This window comes from Rattus rattus, chromosome 12 (assembly GCF_011064425.1).
Source record: "Rattus rattus isolate New Zealand chromosome 12, Rrattus_CSIRO_v1, whole genome shotgun sequence".
NCBI classification, from domain to species: Eukaryota; Metazoa; Chordata; class Mammalia; order Rodentia; family Muridae; genus Rattus; species Rattus rattus.
In genome coordinates, this window is record NC_046165.1 from 83,857,445 (window position 1) to 83,883,539 (window position 26,095).

The 26,095-nt window shown below is 43.6% G+C and overlaps 1 protein-coding gene and 1 non-coding gene across 2 annotated transcripts in view; one reads left to right on the forward strand and one right to left on the reverse strand.

The window, feature by feature from the left end:
* Positions 1–25,287, forward strand: part of LOC116913540 (translation initiation factor IF-2-like) — a 37,775-nt gene extending 12,488 nt beyond the window's left edge. Inside the window, exon 2 of the mRNA XM_032917740.1 lies at positions 25,118–25,287. Within this exon, the coding sequence (XP_032773631.1) occupies positions 25,118–25,167 (50 nt within the window). The 3' untranslated portion in view covers positions 25,168–25,287. The remainder of the gene's footprint in view (positions 1–25,117) is intronic.
* LOC116914174 lies at positions 6,391–6,496 on the reverse strand. Its single transcript, XR_004389718.1, has one exon. It is a non-coding gene; the product is annotated as a U6 spliceosomal RNA (small nuclear RNA).
* Positions 25,288–26,095: the final 808 nt, after the last annotated feature.

The following is a 26,095-nucleotide window of genomic DNA, read 5'->3' on the forward strand; positions in this document are numbered from 1 at the left end:
GCAAACTGAGCCGTATACCAGCACTTCTTAACTTCATCATTAAGAAACTCATGAGACAGAGAAGTGAGGAGTGAAAGGCAGCTTTAAACAAGTCTCCAAAGGGACTGGAGAGATGGCTCAGCGGTTAAGAACACTGACTGATCTTCCAGAAGTCCCTAGTTCAGTTCCCAGAAAACACGTGGTAGCTCACAACCATCTGTGATGGGACCCAATGCCCTCTTCTGGTGTGTCTGAAGACAGCTACAGTGTACTCATAAATAAATAAATAAATAAATAAGTTTTTAAAATCTCAAAAAACCCAACACCTTAAAATTTTGCATACATTTTTAATTCAGTGATATATTCCTATCTTACCATAAAATTACTAGTTTTTTTTGCCAGCCAAATGAAAACTTATACCTCAAATCTTTTAAGAAAACAAATTCTCCTAGATTCAAAATAATACATAACCGGGAAGAAGCTTTTTGAGGTAAGCACTAGACATGAAATCTGACTGCCTGAAGGAACAGGAGAGGGGTTTGGTACAGCTTACAGACTGGTGCTGTTGCAGAGACCAAAGACCTAGAGTCGCCCTGGGCACCGAGGGAGCAGGACCCTAAGGCACCAACCTTCCCAGTAGTTTGTACCCCCACTGTCCTCTGAGAGTGTGTCTAGACCCAGGCTTGGCTCCACGGTGTGGTAGGTGGTACACTTACAGCAGTGGTGCTGGCCAGTGTGAGGGTCGCCCTAGGAAGACATGCAGGGCAGGGAAAGCAGCAGGCGTCCTAATTAGACGACCATCGGGAGTTCATGGCTTGTGCATTGTCTATCACATTTGCCATTTGCAACACCCAGACGCTCCCTACTTGACTCTTTCCCCAAGTCCACATATTCCAAAGTTTTTTGTTTTTCTTTCTTTTTTTGGTTTTTTAAGTTGTTCATACTTTTAATGTAATATTTGTATTTTTTATGATCTCATACATGCATACAATGTATTTTGATCATACTTATTCTTATTGTCCCCCTGTCTCAGCCCACTTCAGCCCCATTCTCCATAGCCCTCCCTCCCAACTTCCTGTCCTTTATATTTTAGTAGCCCACCAGTCCTGGTTGATGGAAATCTAGGTTGTTGTTTGTTTGAGAAATCTCCATAATGACCTCCAAAGTGTTTGTGCAAATTTGCACACCCACCAGCAGTGTAGGAGTGTTCCCTTTGCTCCACACCCTTGCCAGCATGAGCTGTTGTTGTTGTAAAAAATATAAAAAAATAAAGAAGTATCTTTTATTCCCCACTAGGCCTACACCCCAGTGCCCCAAGATATCTGCTGGATATCTTGTCAGAAGCACACATTCCAATTCTGTGGCGGCCCAGACTAGCTGCCCCACACTCCCTTACACTTAAATCTGCACATGAAAGAACACACAACACAATAACCTTTGGCCCAATTGATAAGATATAATTGCCCACCTAAACATACAAAGCCCAGTACCATCCATCCCTTAAGAGCATTTCTAACAACCTATAAAGGTACAGCGTAGAATCGTAACGTCACCTGCCATATTGTCTTGCCATGGCTTCTCTCTCTGTCCCTCCAGTCTCTTCTTTCTTTCCATTCCAGTCTTCTCCTCGTCCTTCAAACCTTTCTCCTGCCCATCCTTCCTTCTCCTCCAATGACAGGCCTCCTTCTATCCTGTACCTGCCCCTCACCTGTATTTTACAAATTCAATGGGGAGAAGGTTCTGGTGAAGTCGCCTGAGTCCTGAGTAGTGACAGGGCAGCTGTCCTTGGGGCAGTGGAATTAGCATCAAAATACAGATAACTCCTGGGCAAATCACAACAAGCTGTTACTCTTGTTATTGATCTTAGGTATTCTGACAGGTGTAAGATAGGATCTCAAAGTCCTTTTGATTCACATTTACCTGATGACTAGGGGCTTTGAACATCTCTTTAAGTGCTTCTTAGTTAGCCTTGTGAGATTCTTCTGTTGAGAGTTCTCTATTTAGGTGTGGAACCCTCTTAAAGATCTTTGGATATTAGGGTTGGTGAAGATCCTGTCCCACTCCGTGGGCTGCTGTTCTGTCCTATTGATTATGTCCTTTGCCTTGCAGAAGCTTTTCTGTTTCCTGACGTCCCATGTATTAATTTTTGATCCTAGTGCCTGAGCCATTACTTCCAGTCAGGAAATTGTCTCCTGTGCCAATGTGTTCAAGGCTCTTTCCCATTTTCTCTCCTATTAGGTTAGCGTATCTGGTTTTATATTGAGGTCTTTGATCCACTTGGACTTGGGGGTAATAGACATGGCTGTATTTGCATTCTTCTACATGCTGACATCCAGTTAGACCAGCAGTATGTGATACCAGGGGAATCTGAAAGAAGACAGGGAAGAAAAGATTCTAGGAGCCAGAGGGTGTTAAGGGCACCATGAGAGCACAGCTCACAGAATCAACTAAGCAGGGCTTATAGTGGCTTACAGATACTGAATCAACAATCACAAACTCTGAAGGGTTTGAAGGTATGTTGTGGCTGTGTAGTTGGTGTTCCTATGGGAATCCTAACAGTGGGATTCAAACCTCTCAGATTCTTTTGCCTATGCTTGGGACCCTTTTCTCCTGATAGGTTATCTGACCTTATTGTAATTTGTTACACTGTGTTTAGTTAATATCCCCTGGGAGATCTGCTCCTTTTGTTTGTTTGTCTGTTTTGAAGGGAAACAGAGGAGGAGTGGACCTAGAGGAGAGGGGAGGTGGGAGAACCCTGAGAGAAAGGGAAGTAGCAGAAACTGCGGCCCGGGTGTAATGTATATAAAGAATAAAATAAATCAATCTTTAAAAACAAAAAGTGAAAACAGCAGATAGCCCACCAGGCCCATATAGTTCTGGGTGTGAGGCCATCCACTGGAGTGTGCGCAAACTTCCAGGAGACACACCCTGAAAGGAAACAGATTTTCCCTTCTCCAGAAGTCAGGAACTAGAGGTGGCGAGTGGTGAGCCCCTTCCCCACCCATATTTCTCCAACCATTCTTGCATCCCCATTTGGGAAGTGTTACTACTACATATCCATTTATCTATGCAAACCATCTCAGTGGTAAAACTTTCCTTTCTAAGTCTTGTTTTGCTGCGCTGAGGGCTGAACTCCAGGCTTTGTACTTGCGGGGCGAATGGCATTACCCAGTAGTATTATCCCAGGCTCCCTCCTCCTCCACTTCCTCACCTTTCGTTTTCAGACGAGATGCTGATGTTTTCTAACTTAACATCGGTAACAGCCTCATCTTTACGTTCTCACCCAACCAATAGAGGTCTTGTCAAGACCCAATTAAATAAATACCATTCTCTAAAACTGTCCTGTCGTCATTTTCTGTTCTATAGTCTACCTCCTTTCATTGCAACATTGCTAAGATTCTAGACATTTCCCTCCATGAGCCATAAGCTGAAGGAGCTACCTGCAGTTATGCACAGTTCTTACAAATGTAAGTGAAAGCACATTTCAAGTACAACACCATTCAGTATGATTTTACTCACAGTATTTTAATGCGTATGTTTCTTAAGAAGCCAGGAAACAGCCCGTCTTCTGACGATATGGTAGAAGGGGCAGCAGCCTCCCTGGCCACATAGGACTGCTGGGAATAGCCATCACCTTGATTCCCTCGGTGTGGTAAAGGGACTTCTAGAGCTGGCTGACAACTGTTGGGGCTGCTTTTCTGAGTTCTTAAGACTTTGAGATGAATCAGTAGTGGTTAGACTAGTATTTGTCCTTCACCGGTTGTGTGTCTTAGCCCATTTGGGCTATTATAACAAAGAGTGTAGAACTAAGTAGTTTGTAAACAAGCAGCCTGGGGAATCCACGACCAAGAGGCCAACATAGGAAAGACTGATTAGGGAAGGCTTTCAAGATGCTATCCTGTGTTTCAGCTCATCCTGTGAACAGGGCAAGCAAACTTCCTTGCACTGACTCTTTAAGAGCCTCCCTGAACTTTCCAAACATCTCACCTCCTAATAGCAGCTTCCAACAACAGTTCCCGGGAGTTCTGCAAATGAATCTGGGGAGACAAATATTCAAACAGGGCTGTATGAAATGATGGTGTCTACTTGTCTACTAGTCACCTTGGTAATTGGTAGCAGCATTTTCTTGCCTTGGTGGCCCAGTGTCTTTTTCCACCCTCCCTTCCCTCTCATAGCCCTCTGAGAAAGTTATTTTCCTGTCCCTGGTCATGATTATTAGCTGATTTTGAAGTACCTTTTGGAGCCCTTGAGTCTAGACTTTTTTACACGCTCACTGTATAATTACCACTTTGTGGTGTAGTCGCATGTCCTCTCAGGCCCTGAGCTCCTCTTCAATGACTCTCACTGTTTTCTAGTTCAGGGCCGCACCATGAGAGGTTTTGAGAGGTGCGCTTGACACTGTTTAACAGGGTTTTCAGACCGTTTTCTGTGAACAGAAGGTTGAGTATTTGACTTTTCCCCGTCACTTCTAAAGATTCATGGCAATCAACTCTAAGCTTGTCTGTGGAAATAGTATACAAGGTTCTTGTGATTCATCGCAATCTGAACTATGAACTTGTCTGTGGAGGTAGTGTACAAGGTTGCTGTGGGGTTAGGTCGCTGCATCTGGGGCAGCCCAGGGTGCAAACGTCTTATTTTAGCATTTAGTGCTAGTTTTTGAAACCATCTTTCCCTAATTTGTTTCAGGCACGGGGTTTTTACAGCCCGAGGCACTACTTAAGCACTAGTGAAAAGGCTCCCTTTCCTTCCCTTTCACTTTTAGTTTGTCTCATGGTTTTTAGAGATGTTTTGAAATTGTGGAGTCCTTGAATTTAATTCTGGGAAGAACGCTAGCTGAGTTCTACAATGGAAAGTGCATGCTTTTCCCTTCTCCCATACTCACTGGCTCTTTTTCTGTTTTGGCAGATTGCGTTTACCATTTTAGTGCTCTGCCTGCATAGCTCATTGCAGTTCCACTGAAAGGTGATACTGAAGGCTTTACTTTACTCTCTGCGGCCCCAGCTCCGTACTCTGTCCCTGTCTATAGTCCCTGTCGTTGTAACTATAAATCACTTGCAGATCGAAGATAGAGCAGACCACTTGCCATTACGTTAGCACAGTTTAAAGGGATCCCTTGCTTGATTTACTAGCTTCCTGAAGCTAGTAAAGGTATTTATGGAAGCCAAGATTCCCTGTTAACATATTTCAACACTATAAGATATTGAAGGTGCATGTTCACCAATCCAGATGACGAGAGGGTCCAGTGTTTGAAAGAGATGCTCTAGTTCTCTATATAAATGGCACTGAATTGGACACATGAGTGGTCTTAGTGAACAAGCGGTCATGATCTGGAAGTTGGCAGGACTCTACTGTGCCTCTTGCTTTAGCTAACAGCTAGCAACAAGTAGCTTTTTTCATTAGGAAAGTATTGTCAGTCAAAGGCTGGGAAGTTTTATCAACATTTGTGCCAGTCAGTCTGAAGGCCATGGGAAGTTTCATTTTATTTTTATTTTTTAATTTTTTATTTATTTTTTCCCCATCTTTATTAACTTGAGTATTTTTTTTTTTTTTTCTTTTTTTTTTTTGTTTTGTTCTAACATTTCTGTATTCCTTATTTACATTTTTACTGTTATTCCCCTTCCTGGAGAGAACATCCCCCTAACCCTCCCCTCCTCTTCTACATGGGTGTTTTACCACCAATCTCTTGGCCCACTTAATCACAGGCTATGCATTGCTACCTATGCCAGGGTCAGTCCTTCACTTTTATTTTATTTTTAATTTTTGTTTATTTTTTTTCCCATCTTTATTAACCCCTGAGGTGTTTCCATCCTATTTAACAATTTCACTGGGGATTCCAACCCATCCTTCCAACCCATCTCCCCAGGGTCCCCTTCTGTCCCTGAGTCCTCTGAGTTGGTTGGCATTGTTGTTCATATGGGGTCAACTTGGGTGTTCCCTCCCCCTATCCTCCCCATTACCATCCTTCCCCCAACCACAATCACATTCAGTAGGGGTTCAGTCTTGGGACCCAGGGCTTCCCCTTCCACTGGTGCTCTTACTAGGCTATTCATTGCTACCTATGAGGTTGGAGCCCAGGGTCAGTCCATGTATAGTCTTTAGGTAGTGGCTTAGTCCCCTGGAAGCTCTGGTTGCTTGGCATTGTTGTTCATATGGGGTCTCGAGCCCCTTCAAGTTCTTCCAGTTCTTTCTCTGATTCCTTCAACGGGGGTCCCGATCTCAGTTCAGTGGTTTGCTGCTGGCATTCGCCTATGTATTTGCTGTATTCTGGGTGTGTCTCTCAGGAGAGATCTACATCTGGCTCCTGTCGGCCTGCACTTCTTTGCTTCATCCACCTTGTCTAATTGTGTGGCTGTATATGTATGGGCCACATGTGGGGCAGGCTCTGAATGAGTGTTCCCTCTGTCTCTATTGTAAAACATGGAACGCTTCACGATTTGCGTGTCATCCTTACACAGGGGCCATGCTGATCTTCTCTGTGTCGTTCCAATTTTAGTACATGTGCTGCCGAAGTGAGCACTACTCTTCACTGTTAGAGTGAAGCAGTTGCATTCCTGTTCTTTGGTTTAGTAGTACTTCACAGTCTTAAAAATACTGAACTTTGGCTTTAAAGATTTTAATTACTCAGTTAAGGTTGTAATATAAGGCAGTCAGCGTATTACATGCAATGTAGCATTACTGCTTTGTACAGTTTGAGTGGTTTCTGAATTAAACATCAAAGTCTATAAAATGATTATACCATTGAAAAAATGGTAAAGTAGGGGTTTGAGAGGTAGCTCAAGTTTGCAGCGCCCAGAGGACCCAGGCACTCACGACAGCTCACAACTATCTGTAACTGCCCCATAACTGTCCCAGAGGACCTGATGTCCTTTTCTGTCCACCTCAGGTACCAGGCATGCACATGGGACACAGACATACATGTAGATAAGACAGTCATACACCTAAAACAAATTAAAAAAAAAACCTTAAAAATGATAAAATAAACAATAGCTAAATAAGCGATTTGCAACTTTCATTTTTTGTAAGAATTATCTAAGTTTAGGTCTTGTGGAAAACCTCAGTGCTCACAGAAGTCTTTATATAATAGATTTTCCTGATTACAAAGATTGTGTTTCTAGAAACTCAAAGATTCATAGATACACAGAAAGCAGCAGAAGTAACTCATACTCAGGTAAGGCATTATTATTAATATTTGATATATATCTCCTCACCTGCTTGTTTACCAATATGGCAAACATTTGAATGGGTCACTTAGAGTTAAGGGTATGGGCTTATTAAAATGGGTAATGTAGGGTGTCATATTTAGTTAATCCTGCTGCTGCCTAGACTGCCTCCCAGGCCTTGCCTCTAGGTCCATGAGGAGCTTCCTCTCTCAGACGGAAAGAGAAGGTACTTTTGGCTCACATGTAGTGACTGGAACGTTTTCCCTTCACACCGAAGGCTATCTGCCGGCATCATTGTGCTAGCCACTCAGCCAGCTCTGAACCACTTACTGGTTGCAGAGGAGATAAGAATCCATCTGTTCTTATCAAGCCCATGGAAGAATTCTTGAATTCTTAGTATTCACAAATACAGTAACTGCCAGGTTACTTGTGCCACGTTACTGCAAGGTAGAGTGTGGAGAGACTCCCAGGTATTTCAGTTAATATGTAGCCACAGATCCAGTTGGTTTGTTGAGAGGAAAAGCCCCAAGAAGGAACTCCTAGCAGACCTCTGTGTAAGTGTGTACCTACCCTGCCCTCGCTTTTGCAGAAGCAGAGTTGGAATTTGCTCAGAACTGCTGAAGAGTTGTCAGCCTGCTCATCCTTTGGCTGTGGTGTGGAGATTTTGAAGCACAATGAAAGGGAGCCAGAAGGACGGACGGGGAGCAGGTGGCTGGCAGTGCAAGGTAGTTTGCCCCCGCCTGCCTTGACTGGTAGAGAGAGGCTTCTCAGGTGGAAGAGACTCACAAAGGGAAGTGGCATTTAGGTTAGGCTCCCCAGACAGAGATACAATTCTTGGGAGCTATATCCATAGAGTAGGGCCTTCATAAGGGAGCGATAGTACTGGGGGAGTCAGCCTGTGCTAGGAAACGGCCTCCTTCGTCTCTTTCCTGTGGGCCAGGCTCCTCTAGCTTGACAGCAAGTAACCTAGGAATAGACTTTGGAAGTCGGCTTCCTGCACTGCAGAGGAGATTCACAGTGCTGGAGACTGGCCTGGGGTTACCTCAGTGTCTTCCTCAAGGAAGCTGGTTAAACTGCAAAGAAACAGCATATGTGACTTGTTGATGAGGACTCAATTCCATTTTTGAATATAAATATAGATAGTCCAAACTGCTTCTTTTTTTTTTTTAAAGATTTATTTATTTATTATATATCAGTATACTGTAGCTGTCTTCAGACACTCCAGAAGAGGGCATCCAATCTCATTACAGGTGGTTATGAGCCACCATGTGGTTACTGGGATTTGAACTCAGGACCTCTGGAAGAGCAGTCAGTGCTCTTAACCGCTGAGCCATCTCTCCAGCCCCCAAACTGCTTCTTAAAGACATTTATTACATTTTACATTTGGGTGTGTGTGTGTGTGTGTGTGTGTGTGTGTGTGTGTGTGTGTGTGTGTGTGTCTGTGTCTGAGAATGCAGTGTCACAGTGCACATACAGAAGTCAGGGAACAAACAACTGCAGGGGTTGGTTCTCCTTTCACCTTGTTGGGCCTAGGGGTTGAATTCGTGCAGTCAGGCTCAGCCGCAGGTGCCTTCGTCTGCTGAGCTCTCCCAGGTCCTTGTTTTCCAGCATTCTCACCAGCATAATTACTCAACAAATTCGAATACTTCTCAGGAGAATCTTTGGGTACAGTTTGTTCTTGCTTGAGTTAAACTAAAAATCTTCAGATATTCATATTGGATAGAAAGAGTGAATGCCTTTAATCCCAGCACAAAGGCAGAGAGATCCCTGTGAGTTCAAAGCCCAACCTGGTTTGTAGTGAGTTATAGGCCAGCCAGGGCTGCACTATAGTGAAGCACTGCCTCCAAAATAAAGAGGCAAATAAAACATGTATGAAATGAATCTTAAAATATAAAATTTAGAATTTGAGTGACATATTGATGAAGTTGTTTTGCTGTTGTTAAGGTTAAGGTGTGATGATGGCTATTCCTGGTTGTCAGCTGGCTACATCTGGAATGAGCTATAATCCAGAAATGGAGGGTACACCTGTGACCCAGATCTTGGGGCTGGAAGACACAGACTTCTGACTGGATCTTGACTGGGATGACACATGTTTTTGATCCAGATCATGAGGGATAGTGGCCATGAAAAGCATAGGCCCAGGCAAGGTCGTACATGCCTTTAATCCTAGGAGACTGAGGCAAGCAGATTTCTGAGTTCAAAGCCAACCTGGGATACAGCATGTTCCAAATCAGGCATGGTGGTACACACCTTTAATCTGGGCCACACCTGCTGGAGCCTACATAAGGACAGTGCAAGAAGGAAGACTTGGTAGCACATCTGTTGGAGCCTAGTTCCTCAGGATTCCAGTTTATACAGAAGACCAGGTGAAACACCCAGCCTCGTGGGACTGAGCAATTACTAGATTCTTAGACTTCCCATTCAGAGCTGTCCATTGTTGGGTTAGTTGGACTGCAGACTATAAGTCATTACAATAAATTACCTTAATATATAGAGACATTCCATAAGGTCTGTGTCTCTAGAGAACCCTGACAAATACAGATGTAAAAGTAGGACTTAAAAATCATTGCATATGGGTCTGGAGAGATAGCTCAGCAGTTAAGAGCACTGACTGCTCTTCCAGAGGTCCTGAGTTCAATTCCCAGCAACCACATGGTGGCTCACAACCATTTGTAATGGGATCTGATGCCCTCTTCTGGTGTGTCTGAAGACAGCTACAGTGTACTAACATACATGAAATAAATAAATCTTTAAAAAAAATCCTTGCATATTATCCCTTTATTTATTTGAAGTAGAATACATTTGTAAGAAGATTTTACTCTGCTTATTTAGAAAGATAACATATTTTTAGGTTATTAAAAGGAAGTGTTTTAGTCTAAATCTTGATGAACACTGGACTCTGAGAGATGGAAAGATAAAAGCACGTTCTCTGGTCTCCAGAGATTGAAGGTCAGCAGTGAGGTCCTTGCCCAGCTGTACGAGAGATAAGTGCTTGAGTGAAGCATCAGCTGGGGTTAGAGAGAAGGGAAACTGTTTTAGTTTTGTCTTCCCAGAGATGCTCTAAGACAGCTTACAAGAATTTACCAGGCATCTTGGGTTGCTGTACTCCAGAATGGAATGATAAGCCAGCTCAGTGGTCCCGTCTGCAGGCATCTGGGGTCCATGAGTGCTTTCACTCCTCCTCCACTGTAGGCAGCCATTGTCCTGTCTTCCCATTGCACAGGGCAGACAGCACCTGGAGCCTTCACCTGAGGCCCCTGCTTGCATCTCTGTTTCATCACGTGTCGCTCGTGCCCTTTAGAAATTTAGACGGCCATGCTCAGTCTTTTCTCTTGAGGGTTCCTTTGCCTCAAACCTCCCTAACAAGGCTTCTGGTTTGTGGCCCCACCTTAAACGCTGTCTCTTCATCCAAGCCTTCCTTGTCCTTCCAAGCAAAACCTAGTGATAGCATTACTTGCTCTCACACTCCGGTGTCTGCAGGCTCCCTCCCTGTCTCTTTCGAAGCTCGTTTTGATAGTGTTTAAAGGTTCCATGGCTGTCTTCCTACTAGAGTGTTACCAGCAGAAGAGCAGGGTTCCTGTGTCTGCGAGCTCCCTCCTCGCTGTGGCCATTTGCTCGGTGGGGAACTGCAAAGGGCGGACCGCCGCTCAGGTGTTTCGCTTTATGGCGTCGCAGTCTGTCTCCTGCAAAATGGGGATACCGTTGGTAGTGGCTGTCACTAATTGACAGCTTAGTATGTGCCAGGCACTGCTTTACTGCGTTATCCATCTAACCAATTAAACTTGAGAGGACTTGGCTTGAGGTCACATAACCAATTCCAAAAACAGATTGTTCTTGGTCATGCTTTTTTCTTATTGCCTCAGGAGTAAAATCGGAAAGAGAAAGTCTTTAGAATCTTTATTATTTTATGTGTATAGTTGTTTCGGCTGCAGGAAGGTCTGTGCCTCACTTGCCTGCCCGGTACTTGCAGAGGCCAGAAGAAGGTGTTGGGTCCCCTGGAACCGCAGTTACAGACAGCTGAGAGCCATCACGCAGGTGTTAGTTGAACCCATGCTTAGAATGTTAGTGCTGGCCTTGGAGCAGGCTGGAGAGCCTAAACCAGGCTCCACCTGTATGAAAGGCTAGGCTTACCCCTGGCTCTGGGGGAAGCTAGCTGTGTCTGTCAGCATCCCATGGTGCAGACGTTCATTGTAAACAGTATTCCACAGGTCTAAACCTTACACATTAGGGGCTAGAAGTCAGAATCCTGCAGGCTAGGCCAGGATACACCGTATGACATCCTGATAGCTTTTTCCTGCTGAGAACATTTTGGAAGTAAGAAGTTTCAAGTTGGAGTACCTTCCAGGCCCTCAAATATCGTCTTCGTGGCTTCCGTGTCTGTCCCACACAGATTTGCTCCAGTCTGTTTTGTCACACAGTGAAAGGACTCGGCCCTGGAGGTCGGTCGTCAGCTTTTGGTGGCAAGTGTGTTCTTACTGGTTTCTGTGGAAGCAGTTTGCTGGCCCGGGGCTCAGCATCCTTGCCCTTGTTACTGATCTGTCGTGCTTGCTTTTTGCCTGGAAAGACTTACCTCTGGGCTTATGCTACGTGTCAATGCCTCTTGTAGCATCCCTTTCAGGCAGTGTGAATGCTGCTGCTCATTCTGTCTCACGGCTCTTACATTAATGTGCATTGTCGTCTGTGTATCGGAGACAGCTTGACTGAGGCATAGGAAGTGACAATGTTTTTTAAGGTCATGGTGTTAGGCTATACAAAAAGGCTGGAGATGCCTTAGTGGGGCCAGACTAGTGAAACCTGGACAATACGAGGACACCCTTATACTACAGAGCCTATCATATGTGAGGACTTCTTTCATATATTATACCTGAAAAGTATGTCTTGCCATATCTGTTATGCAGAAAAGGAAGTTATGAACTTTCATAAGATGTCATCAGGCAGCTGGAGACCTGACACAAACCAGTATGCTTCTCTGAGTCATTTCGTGCCAACAGCTTTGTTAAGGCTTACCTTCCACTCCCTCAGCAGCCCTGCTGGGAGCTGTTTCCTATCTATTAGATTAATTGGAGGCACGAGGTATATAGTATGTCACTACATAGAAGCTCAGTGAATGCTTATTGATCACAGGAATTGAAAGTCTGGGGATGGGCCATTTACCTCAGACAATGGCTGTAGTCTGAGGTGAGGAGTTTCCCAGTGTGGGTTTCATGGGAGAAAAGCCAATCTGTGCAGTTTACTCATCTCCAGAAGTCTTTATCTCATACCACATGACCCCGGTGTCTAACACTCTCCAGAGTCGGACCTTGGATTTGATTAGTTTACTTTCTATAAAGAAAAACTGGTGACATTGAAATATACAAACCTCAATAGGAAACTACACGTGTATTTTGGAATTATACTTGGATAGTATTTGTGTTTTCCTTTAGCTCAAGTCAGTGGATGTGTCGACACAGAAGACACGCCGTGTGATAGTATAGGAAGGGGGTTTCTTCTAGCTCCAGCAGCAATCAAACAGCATTTAAAGAGAGAGTTCCCTTAACAACAGCAGCAGAAAAGGACAGGAAGAGTTTAATTGTAGCCTTTCTGGTCACTTGAAACCTGAAAGGGATCCAGTCAGATGAGAGTCTGCTTACCTGCATCCACCTCATGATTTATTATAGATTGCTGCAGAGTAAAGAGACTCCGAAGGCAGTTGTGATTATTTACTATGCAAGTGGTTTGCCTAAGATTTTTAACCCCCCTCTGGTGGTGGGTGACTCATATAGAATCATTTAAGTACCAGACATTGAAAGTCTGTTAAAACTTAGAGCTCAGATATTCACTTATTCATTTCTCTTGTATAATGATATTCATCATGATCTCTTTGTATCCTGGAAGTAAAGTGTATAGTGTCTCCAGTAATGGTGTCTTATTGTCTGGTTCTAGTGGGAAACCAGGAGCAATGGCAGTGGCTTGTGTTATTTTGGGGGAGCTTCCTTAATCAATAACCAGAGGGAGGTGCCCCACTCTTGGAACTAAGATCTTCTTTTAATAATCAATGCCTCCTGGAGGAGTCATTGTCCACTTATTTGGGGTACCTGTGTCCGAATTCCATTTTAAGATTATATTTTTCAAATAGCATACAAAATAGTGGATTTCCACGAGGGTTTTTTAATACATAACTTTGATTAACGCTCCCACCCCCACTCCTTCCTCTTCCCTGTTCTCACCCTCATCCCTGCTTGAACCTTTAACTCCCAACATTCCCCCTTACCTTCATTCATCTCACCTCACCCTTCAAGGCCTACCCTACTCCTGGGTTCTTTGTGTCTTCCTAAACTCTCCAGAGACTCCAAATTGAACAGGGAAATCTATAAATCTAGACTATGAGAAATGTATAAATCCACAAATGAGAAAGAGCATGCTGAACAACTTTTTCATGTAAAAGAGTTTCAAATGATTTATGCTAATAATCTATCCTTGAGGAGGGAGAATATAACTACCTGTCCCTTAAGTGTTAGCTGTACATAGTGACTTCCTTCAAAAGAGTTTAATATGGAAGGAGGGAAACACAGTTTTTATATTATCCTAAGCAGTACTTCTTAAACTATGACTTCAAACATACCCTGTAATAAAAGCAAAATTAGCTGAGTGGTGGCACATGCCTTTAATCCCAGCACTTGGGAAGCTAAAGCAGGCAGATCTCAGTGAGTTTGAGGCCAGCCTGCTCTACAGAGCCAAGGCTATACAGAGAAACCTTGTCTACAGAAACAGAAACAGAAACCAAACAAACAAAGCAAAGCACTAGCATACTCTATAGTAATCTTACTCTGAGTGTAGAGCCAAAGGAACAACAACAACAAGTGTGTCACGGAAAATCTGCACTCGCATGTTCACCGAAACATTGTTCACAGCAGGTAAATTCTGGAATCAACTTAAGTATCCATCATTGGATAAGAGAATATGCGATGTGTGTACAAACAGAATTGAAATCTACCTTTAAAGGGACTCCTTCCTGTTCCAACAACATGGGTGAACCTGGAGAATAATATAACAGTGAAATAATTCAGGCACAGAAAGACAAATATAATTTCATTTCGTGTTGAGCATAGAGAAAGAGCACTGTGGTAGTTGTCAGGTTCCGAGAGCAGGGGGAGGAAATAGGACAAGCATGCCCAGAGTTCTGCTCTGACAGGCTTCACCTCTGATGAGCATGATACACTCAGAGGCTCAGTGGTTGTAAGGTCAGGGACTGCAATTAGCAGCATGTAAGTGAAAGTCACTGGGGAGTATCGTGAGTGTTCTCACCACACAAAAAATGATGAACAGGAAGGTGGTGGGTATGTTTCTTAGTTCCATTTTAATCATAGCACTTGCACATGAATTGTATCATGATCATACAGTAAGCATATACAATTCTATTTGCCACACAGACCTTAAAGATCTGGAAGAAAAATAAATATAACCTGTTGGTATTACTTCAGTAGCTGTGACAAAGGTGTCATATTTATCTAAGGATTTGGGAGAGTGGCCAGGGAGATGGCTCAGCAGTAAGGAGCCTGAAGACCTGAGTGAGTTCAGTCTCTGACCGACATGGCAGAATCCCTCTCTCAAATTGTTCCTTAACTTTCACAAATGGCCCTGATGCCAGCCCTCGATAAACAAACAACAGACTGAATATTAAAAGTGAGAAAAGAAGCTACCAGGAGAAATTGGCTGTGGGTTTTGAGATCATTCAGCACAGTCTTTGTTACTTAATGTTTGTAAATTAAGTTTAAAGAAAAGATGATGTCCAGGATAAGAGTTGATAACTCAAGTTTAATTTCATCTTGCTGAGAGCCTGGAGGAAGGGAAAACAGCACTTTGGATTCCCAGCTGATGCTTGTGGAAAGCAGGGCAGTTCTTCCTTGGCTGCTGTCTTATGAAACTGTGGCAGTGAGTTTGCAGAGCCCAAGGAGCACCGTTCCCAAATGTCCTCCCTGGAATTTCCTACCGGCTTGACTTCTCCCATGTTTCTGCCCAGCAGCAGTCCCCTGAGTGGCATGTGCTGTCCTAGTTAATCAGAGGATAAGAGAAATGAAGAACTCTCCTCTTCCCCCTCCCATGGAGTCTCAATGGGCGCAGGAAATGTAGGTCATGTTGCATCACCGAGAGGAGCGAACAGGAAGGTATTCAGGAAGTGCTGCTAGCCCCCTTCCCATCCCCTCTTTGGAGAAGGGGCCTGAGCCTGGTTATGAGATGCAGGAACCGGGATTGTATTCATGTCATCATCCTAGAGTGACAGAAAGATCTGAATCTTTCTACACTGAATTTGTTTAAATGGCATAAACCAGTGACAGGGAATTTCTTTGTCTCTTAATTTTTATTGTCACATTGTAGAAAATTTTTATTAACTTAATCAGGTTTGACTTATTGACGCTGTCCTCAGGTCCACACAAAATCATTATTTGGTAATCGTGTAACTCTAATAATGTATCTTGAAAATGACATGTAATCATAGGCTCAGTGGCATCTTGAGTAGCACACAATAACCACAAATGCCTTCTTATTTTTAACCCACAGTTAAAGTATGCTGTTCATGGCTCTCTGCTTTAAATGGAAAATCTTATGTAGTTTAAAATACCACAGAACTTCTAAACATTATTTCAATTCTTTCTTACACAATGTGTGTATTGCTAGCTCCCTTGTGAGACATCCACATTGGCTGACAAAATGTGCGTTACTGACATTGTCACTGACAGTAAATCCGAGAGCTGGAACAAGGCTAGTGTTCTGTTTCTACTTCCTCATTATCTCTATCAAGATAATCAATCCGCTTAGGTTCAGAAAGTCAGATAATAAAATGTTGGAAAAGGCTTGAGTATTTTCTATCCATACCACAGTATCAAAACCTGGAAACTTAACAGGGGCACTGGATGCACTTGTGTGATTCGATCACTTGAGAATCTTCAAGTAGTCACTTTCCCAGTCCAGATGCACAACCACCCTAACCCTGCAGATGGCGCCCTGTGCTGTCCCTTATGCTGGCCTGTGCCCACTACCTCCCAGCCCCCACCTTCTCCCAGTCACCAATCTGGTTTTCAATCTTATTGTCATTTTGATAGTGTTGAATAACGTTGTTTAAAATTGGCTTTTCTTTCAACATTTAAAAATCTCATTTTTAAAAGACCATTTATGATTAAATTTTAAAAGGAATTTCTTTAAAGTTGTTTCCCGGCATTTGATTTTTTTTTTTTTTCTAGCTTCAGTACTCCAAACTCTGCAGTGCCACATTTAACCAGCATGTGAAGTCAAATATACGGACACATTGCCAATTCTAGCATTAACTTTTGGCTTGCTGTTAAAGATTACACACTTTATAAAGTCAAGGGAAAGGTACTCTAGGAAAAGTTTGCCCTGCTAACAAGTGAGTATTATGATTGAAGATTGAACAGAAATTAGAAATCCAAAAGGATATTTAATTATGTGTATAATACAGAAATAAAAGCATGGTCATATTTATGTTCCATTTTGTCTTGGAAAATCTTCAAAGGACAGGTTTGTTTTTTTTTTTTTTGCACTGCATAATTAATGTGAATGGTCATTATGAAATTAGGTCTGTAAAATTTTGAATGTGTTTGTTAATAAGACATGGAATTCCATGGATAGGTGAAGTCTGTGTTCATATAGCCTCAGAGGGAACAAATCTTTCTCAGACATCTGTCTGTTGTCTTACAAAGTATAGGAAATGCTCTGGGCTCTGTAGAGGAGGGCACATTAATGTTTGGCTACAAATAAGACCATATGGTACATGTAAATGTGCATTAGAGCTGTGCAAGTAGATGGTAGGTGCCACCCTCTCTCAGCTCCTTAGCAGGGAAGGAGAGCTTGAATACTGATCCATCTTGCCCAGAATTCAGGATCCGGAAGGCAGGCAGCAACGATCCTTAGGAGTCATAAAGCACTGGCTTCTAACATTGCCGATGAGTTTACTTCCAAGTTAGGAAAGCAGCCCTTGTAATGACATCCCTCTGCGAGCCCTGCTGTTCTTCCTAGGCAGCCGGGATGCCAGTGCCTGAAGAGCTAGTGGGGTCAGGACGGGAAGCAAGCATTGACTGACCGTCAGCTAAATGCCAGTCACTGCGGAATGTTACGTACGCTCATACATATGACTCTCTGGAAAATCCCATTGACGACATTCACTGAGCGACAGACCCAAAGTAAGCAGCATACATAACTCTTATAGTAAAGCAGCCATCTTTCTGGTCACATTTACTTTGAAGATCTGTTGCTTCCTAAGTATGGGTATGTGATATGTGTGTGTGTGTGTGTGTGTGTGTGTGTGTGTGTGTGTGTGTGTGTGTAATATATATGTGTGTGCATATACATACATACACATATATGCAGACATACATATATATTCATGTATAGAGGGAACATTTAAAGAATGTCATGTCTATTAACTAATACATATATTTATGAGGTATGAGTTCATATTTTATGCCTCAGCCAGGCAGCTATAAAGAATATGGGGGATTTTATTCAAGTCATGTGCTGAGGAAGAGGTGTCAGGCAGATCACAAGACCATCCCGGGCTACATTGAAATTCCCAGACCAGCTTGGTTACAGAGCGAGGCCTTGTCTGAAACAAGGACCTGGGTTTCATTCCCCACACCCGCGTGGTAGCACATAATTGTCAGTAAGTTCTAGGGGCTCCTGTGCTCTCTTCCTGTGTAGCAGGCGCTCAGTGTTGAGCATATACATACATGTAGACACACATACATAAAATAGAGATGAATGTACTTAAAAAGGAAGCTTGGAAGAATAGGAACATCCACAAGGTTATTAGTTAGTAGCACCCCGCCCCGCCCCCAGGCAGTGCCTTACTGCAGGACTGTGATAGTGACTACGGATGGATCGCTTATCTGATGGTGACCTTCATTTTCCCAGTGTGTGTTCTTTGTAGGGTTCTGGAGATTTAAAGCAAGATTAGCATGCAGTGCTTCAGAGTAAGCATTCAAAGTCATTAACACGGGCTTTTGAGAGAGACGTCTGCCACATTCTTCTTTAACTTCTTTCCTAAACAGCCTTGTAAGAGTAGCAGAGATGACCTGGCCTGAGGACATCTCTTTCAGAATCTTTAACCCAAAGTCAGTAACAGCGAAAGCAAGCGCATTCCTTTGGCAGGGTGGTATTGGGTCTCCCTTCTCTTCAGTCAGCTTTGTGATTCTTTCCTTTGCTGTCAAACAAACAAACAGATAAATAAAAACCAGTATGAGTATGGGAATTTAACGGTAGTTCTCACCCCTTCTTCCTCAGCGTTGCTGGGTGAAAAGGCTTTTTTCTGGGGAAATTCAGTATAGGTCTCCTCACCCCAGATAGTGATGCCACCAACGCCACCAAAGTCCAACACATGGACCAGTGTGCTCTTTAAAAAAGATTTGTTTGTTTTTTATATATGAGTAGTACACTGTAGCTGTCTTCAGGCACACCAGAAGGAGACGTCAGATCTCATCACAGATGCTCGTGAGCCACCCTGTGGTTGTCAGGATTTGAACTCAGACCTCTGAAAGGGTGGTCAGTGCTCGTAAGCACAGAGCCATCTCTCCAGCCTGAACCAATGCGTTTTATCGGGGTTCCTTACAGGGATAGAAATGACTCAAAGACATCATCAGTATCCACCCAGCACTGGTGATAGCTCACAGAAGTTCAGAATTGGGAGTACACGGTCTGTCCTGCAGGCATTTCAGCAGGCTGGAGAGTGTCCTTTAGGGGTCTCAGTTGGTCCAAGGCTTTTCTAGGCCACTCAGCTGGTTTCTGCTTCTTCAGGCAGCCTGTCTGGTCCCAGTATCTTTGCAGCTCGGCCTCTCTGAGAGTGACTCCCAGTCTTTCTTTCTTTCTTACTTACTTGGGCAGGAGGAGCCTAGTGAATCTGGTCAATATTAGGGACTTCATGAAGCTATGTTTTGAGTTTTTTACCTCCTGCTTAAAGCATTTGCATGCAGGATGGACTGTTTCAATTGGGGAGGGAACTGTTCGTAAACAACTGATAGCTACAGGTGCAGGTGCCTAGGAAGGAGGAGGGTCAGTGTTCTGCTGTAGCATAGATTCATTCACTTCCTATACAAGACAAGAGCACCCCATGCCGGGCATTTAATACCTTTAGTGATCGAGCAACTGTGAAAGCTTACCCCAATGTAATCTAATTTAAAGGAACGTGTTAAAACTCACCACGTCAGTCCCTGGGGAAACAAAGATGAAATGTTGCAGAGCCTGGACGTGCTTGTGTGTGCATGGGGGCATGGGGGCGTTTTCAGTGCTGGATCTTGAACCCTTGCTCTTGTACATGTACAAGTACCCTGTCACTTTGTTTCAGCCCCAGCTGTGAGCAGGTGTTGGCAGGTGGGGCTGAGTTACTTAGAATCTAGGAAGACTGGAATTCAAACACTTGAGCAGCATGTATTAAGAAACAGGAATTGCTGTTGGAGGTTCTTGAGAGATGGCTCAGCACTTCAGAGTGCTTCCTGCTCTTGCAGAGGACCAGCATTCAATTACCAGCCTCAACTTGGGCTCACAACTGCTTGTGTAACTCCAGCTTCAAGGGATTTTGATGCCCTCTCCTGGCTTCCACAGGTACCGCACCTCAATAAGTAAAATTAAATCTTTAAAAAAAAAAAATGCTGTTCTGTGTGGCATTGAAGACAATCATTTTAAGCTCAACTTTAGCATGTGAGTGCTTCTTTATCCTGCAAGCTTCAACTCCCTGGCAAATGTACATGGTAAGAGCTCGTACGTCATGGTCTCTGGGAGAGTTAAGTGAGATAATGTAGGTGAATGCAGACACAGTAAGCGCTCAGTCAGCTACTGCAGACGCTGTTGTTACTGTCATGAACGTCTGTAAATCGTAATTTTCTGACATGACAAAGAGATCCATGACAGGGAGATTTATTGTAGGTTTACTGCTCAAGAGTGAGGGTGAAATAGTATACTTTAGTAAGACTTGACGGGGAAAAAGAGCTTTGCTCACCTCTCCCAACTGAAGGAATCAGGAGCCCAGTTACTTCAGCGCTGCACCTCTGAGGAGGGAGCACTTGAGCAATGTGTTCCTGTGCAGTAGGAACTGAGCACCTGGGTAAAAGCTGAGGCGTGAGATCAGTTGGAAACCTGAGAGCAACTGAATCTTGCATAGCTATGTGACTTCCTTAGGGTCTTACTGCTGTGAATAGACACCATGACCAAGGCAATTCTTTTTTTTTTTTTTTTTTAAGATTTATTTACTCATTTTTTGTATACAAGTACCCTGTCATTCTCTTCAGACACACCAGCAGAGGGCATCAGATCTCTTTACAGATGGTTGTGAGCCACCATGTGGTTGCTGGGAATTGAACTCAGGACCTCTGGAAGAGCAGTCAGAGCTCTTAACCGCTGAGCCATCTCTCCAGCCCCAAGGCAACTCTTATAAGAACAGTATGTAATTGGGGCTGCTTACAGGTGCAGAGGTTCAGTCCATTTTCATCAAGGTGGGAAGATGGCAGCATCCAGGCGGGCACAACTTCATCTGAAGGCTGTTGGAATACTTACTTCCACGAAGCTAGGGTGAGGGTCTTAAAGCCCACACACATAGTGACACACCTACTCCAACAGGGCCACACCTCCTAATAGTGCCACTCCCTGGGCCAAGCATATACAAACAAACCATCGCACTATGTAGGATCTGTCAGAAAATGGGACTTCTTTATAAACTGTGATCATTATGTCTATAGTCCCAGTACTGGAGAGGATGAGGCAGGAGGATCTCTAAGAGTCCTTTTAGCCCTGTCCCAAAGGGCCTGAAGTCCAAACAAAACAAGTTACATGAGAGTAGAGACAGCCCTAGAACAGACTAGAACTGAGCTGTACCACACCGGAGCTGCTGGCGTCTTTCCTCATGGATGACTTCATTTTCTCCACATGGTATGTTTCCGTACATTGTACTTGGGGGAGCGAGTGATCAGAGAGCAATCCTATGGCCTGCTACGTCTCTTTGGTCTCTGCTTGTCTTTTGGAGAGGAGAATCTCTAGGTTGCGCAAAGTACATGATTCAGTTTCTCACTTTGATTTTCCAAGAAAAAAGATCCAGTTAGGGTGATGTAGCAAGGGCCATTGAGGTCAGAATAAAGTGAGTTGGGTGCCATGTTGGTCCCCAGTTGCTGGGATGTACCTGCTTATGTCCGTACCTCAGCTGATGTAAAACCTAATCCTGAATTGGGTTGTACTTTTTTCATTTGATACAAGACTCTTAGAAAAACAGTGTAGGCTCAAGAGGTCCAGATCATAGCTTTCTTTGGGGAAGAGACTTAAGAGAAAATGGGTGCAGCAGCCAAGTGAGTAGTTAGCAAAGTGTGTGCCCATTGCAAGAGGCAGTCTGTGGTACAGTAGCAGTCAGGTAACCCTTGGAGGAGGGCTTGCTTCTGTAGCCAGATTTTGAACTTTTCCAAAACCGATTTTGTGTGAACCTCCACAGTGTTTAAAGACTAGCAACAAATCGGTGTTTTTTTCCCTCAAGATCACCATGGAAGATACAAATACAAAAACATCATCATCAACAACAGCGCAAAATCCTCTGGGTTGTGTGGTTGTAGGATCAAAGGGTGGAGAGAAGTACAACCTTGGAATTAAGGGTCACAACTAGTATGCCCCAGAATACTTGGCTTGCTCTAGGGGCAGGCCCTCTGTGTGGGATGGGCGACACCTTCAGTGCGTGTTTGAATGCTGGATGGAACACACACTCAGTGCGTCTGTTTGAATGCACCAGTCATTCTGAGAAACTTCTTGTGAGACTGGAGTGAGCTTTCAAGGTTTTACTTTTTCCAGCTCTAATTTACAAAAGCTATCAGGTGGGAGTCCCGGCTGTGCCTGCTGCTGGTTCAGCCTGTGCCTCTCCAGTGCGTAGAGCACCTGCCTCACAGTGGCATCCTGGGCTTTGCTGCAAGGGCATGAAGCTTTAAGAAACAGGAAGAAAGCTTGTTCTGTTAATATTTCAAACCAACGCTGTCTTGGTGTAGCTTACTATTTATCTCATCCTTTTCCAGTAGTTGTGTAATTCTGACAGACTGTGTCCTGTAACGAGAAATGATCCAGACTGGGTAATGTGGCAGTAAGACCATCAGCATCTTGACGGGGACACAATAGCAATTGTTAGTCCTAGAAAGATATGTCCTTCCCTGTGAAAGTCAGTGTAGCACCGTCTGTATATCAGCATGGGACCTTCTCTCTGTTTAAAGTGAATGACAGTGTATTTCTGAACCCTTGAGTGTCTTTTTGTTTGCTTTATAGCATTCAGGTGAAATTTGCCTTCTTGTTATTATAAAATCTGTTATTTTGTTAGACAAGATTTTTTTCTTGTTTCAGTTACTAAAAACCAGTTTGAAAAAAAAAAACAAAAACAAACATGCTTGTAAGGAGGGAGCCCTATGTGGTAGAGGCGGAGTGTTGGGAGCTGGGGAATGGAAGGACTTTGGGGATGATGCTATGGAAAGGAAAACCCAAGTCTGTCCTTGCTGCCCCAGCAGAGACTGTTTCCCAGTCCCCGGGGGGTCACTGGCTACTCAGGACAATTCACTCTGACCACTGTATTTCTTATTCTTTCATCTCCTTACTGAGCGGCCTTTTCCTGTAGACTAGTAAGCTCATGGGCTATCCCAGCCTAAACTAAACTGAACCATTTCTCCTAGTTCCTGGCTCCAGGAGAATAGGTTGGGTGTCTTGAGTTGAGGCCTTGTGTTTTGTCTGGGCTGTGACAAGGAATCTTGCCTTACAACACAGTATGATTAGAGAAGAGGGTTACTGGAGATGAGGCAGCACCCATGAAGAATAATAAATTGGAGCCTGCATTTCTGAGGAGTCTGGGAAAAACCAAAATAAACCCAAGCACCGTCTTTTCTTGGTAGGTTCTCTTCTCCCACATCTAACAAACCTTCATATAGAGTAATCACCAAAAGTTAAGTGCTTATTATATAAGTAGGTATTGAGTAAATATAAGAAAATCTTTCTAGCCCATCGTTTTCACTATTGAATTTTGCAGAACAAAGTTAAGTTGATGCTAAGACAGTTTTGTGTACTGGAAAGGGAACAAGCCAACACCTAAGGGCCTGGATCCTAGTTCCAAGTGTGAACCATTGCTCTGCCAGGCCCTCTGAGCAAATGATGAGCCCTCTGCCTCCCCTCTAGTAAATGAGGTCACAATGACAGCACTTTAAACACACGGTTGTTGTGAGTCAGATGAGAGAACATAAACAAGTTTATATGTTTTCTACTAAAGATCCATGACCCTTTTTCTAAGCAGGAAAAATTACTATTTTTAAATGCATATTTTAGTCAACACCACTACCATTTTTCTGTAAAGATAGGTTTCCTGTAAAACCCTCGCAGAGATATTGGCTAATAAATGGTGAATTCTTTAAAAGTCACACTTATCTCAGAAAAGATTTCGCCACACCTGAGCCAGTGACTCCTTGGATGCTTTGGAAAATAGCTGGAGCAAGTACCGTGCTGGAAAGTTGAGAAATGCTTTTGCCTGGTGACTTAAGGTCAAGTGAGAGCTGATGTACCAGCTCTCATTTGTTGTGAAGCAGCAAAGAGAGAAGGGCTGGTTCCAGCCCTCTGCCTGTCTCGACCATATCTGTTGTGGTGCTCTGCAGATAACTGTGAGTAAAGACGTCTGCATACCTGTAACATGCTTACAGTGCAAAGAAAATGGCCTCAGGCAGATGGTGAAGGAGCGGGAAGCTTTTTGCTAGAAGTAAGACAAAACAGGAACACTAAACCGGAAATCCAAAAGTTTGTAAAGATAGAAAGACGATGGCAAAGAATTAGAAGTCAGGGGAAGGAAACATCTAGCCCATGAAGACAGTGTGGAGGCTTTGAACATTACTGAACAGCATTCTGTGAGCGAAGCTGAAGCTGCTGTGGAAAGGGAGGGGAGAGGACTGTAACTCAAGACTAATTTACAAGCTATACAGATAATTATGAGTAAGTAGAGAAAAGATGGCAGGATTTTAGTCTTTAACTTGCTGGGATAGTGTATCAGTATCTCAGCATCTCAAGGCACAGGAAGATGCACAAATGTGTGTGTGTGGAAATAAAACAGGCTTCTCACCACCGACCTTGTTATACGGCCAGTGGAAATTATAGTGGGAGTGCATTCCTGGTGAATTTCCATAGGAAATCAACCTGCCTGTGGTTTTTGTTTGAGACAGGGTCTCACTATGTAGCTCTTGCTGTCCTGGATCTCACTATGAGAGCAGGCTGGCCTTGAACTCACAGAAATCTCCCAAGGGCTAGGATTACAGGAGTGTGCCGCCATGCTGACTGCCTGTGTCTTACGGCCTGACAGTACATGCCTACCCGCGGGTCGGTGTCTCTATTTGCTGCGGTCTTCTGCTTCCTTAAGGACTGCCTTGTAAACAGTTTGTCAGTCATGAATCCCTTGACTCCTTACCTCACTGCTTCCTCCTAAACTAAGTAGCACCCCTATTTTACCTTCAATGCAGGCATCCAGGAAGATAATGGAGGCACGGTTTTCTCGTGCTTTTTAAGGGGATGAACTAAGTTTTTCTTTCCTGTTTAAAATTTGCAGTTGCTTTTATATACTGTTGCATCGTGAAAGGCAGAGTGAGATTTTATTTTAAAGGTATAATTTGACCGGCTTCATAGGCACAGGCTTTCAAAGAGTAACATTAAACATTAAGTGGAAACTCATTAGTGGACATTCACCCAGTGATCTTTAAGCCCAAAGATGTTGACTCTGGACATTGAATAGTTATTTGTTCTCGGTTTATTGTAAATCCAGTGGATTTAAGTTCATCATAAACATAAATCGTGTTTGTTGAACACTTGTTAAAGTGCCTTAAATTTTAGCCTTTTGGTACTTCAGAACACATGTAACAATTTAAAACGTGTGGCAACTAAGAAGATTGTAGATTTCTTATTAGCTTTGTGTCCACTAATTCAGTCCTTTGCCTTTTTTTTTTAAATCTGAACAGAATTAAGAAAGGAAGTACTTGCACCCCTGCAGATGAAGATCCACTGGTAAGCCGATCGGGAGTCCTGGCCTGCACCCCAAAGCAAAGGTAAACTGACGATTTTGATGTAGCAGAGCAGAATGAATGGCTTACTTCTAGTTCTGACACATTTTGAGTGTCAGCTAGGGATGCTACCTTTTATAACTGAAGTGTCTGAAGAACCTTACACTCTCAGTGTAACTTTAAGACACGAACTTCGTAGTGTTAGGGACAGTGGGTGTAAGGGGTACAGTGGTGCTCTTGGGTATTTGCCTCTTCCCTCACGAACCGCTGAACATCAGCTCTCGTCGTACGCGTGTCAAAGCTTCAGGAATCTGTTTGCTGCAATGGAAGGTGTGCACCACTACCTCCTGGCCGGTTCCAGGAATTCTTTAGAGTCGGGACTCCTAGCTCTCCACTAAACTGTGCCCTCTCTTTCCATAGGATGTTCTCTGGTATGTATGAGCTCTTGTCTGTTTTTATCCCCATGTCCAGCTCCCCCAGCTGGAGCTCCACCTACGCCCACGCCAACACCTTTTTCCTCCCCACACAGCATAGGTCAGCTGCTGAGGTAGGAAGAATCCTGGGCAAGATTGGTAAAGACAAAAGAGTCGGACATACTTAGGGCACCTGGTGCCTTTCCAGGCTGACAGGGAACTCTGGAATTCCAGGCAGTCCTGGAATCTCACAGTAACAGTGGTCACAGAATAGCTTCTCAGTACAGAGTGCAGCTGGCATTTGAACAGAAGATGACTGAGTTTCATAGAATTTGGGAAAAGGTAAGGAATCCTGAAAGAGCTTATCTTGTTACATTTATTTATAGCGCGTTTCTTTGTGTGTTACTCTATTTTGTGTTTGTGTGTACACATGGAGGTCAGAGGACAGCTTATAGGACTTTCTTCTCCTCCTCCATCATATGGGTCTGGGGAACTACCTTAGGGTGTCAGGCTTTGTGGCAAA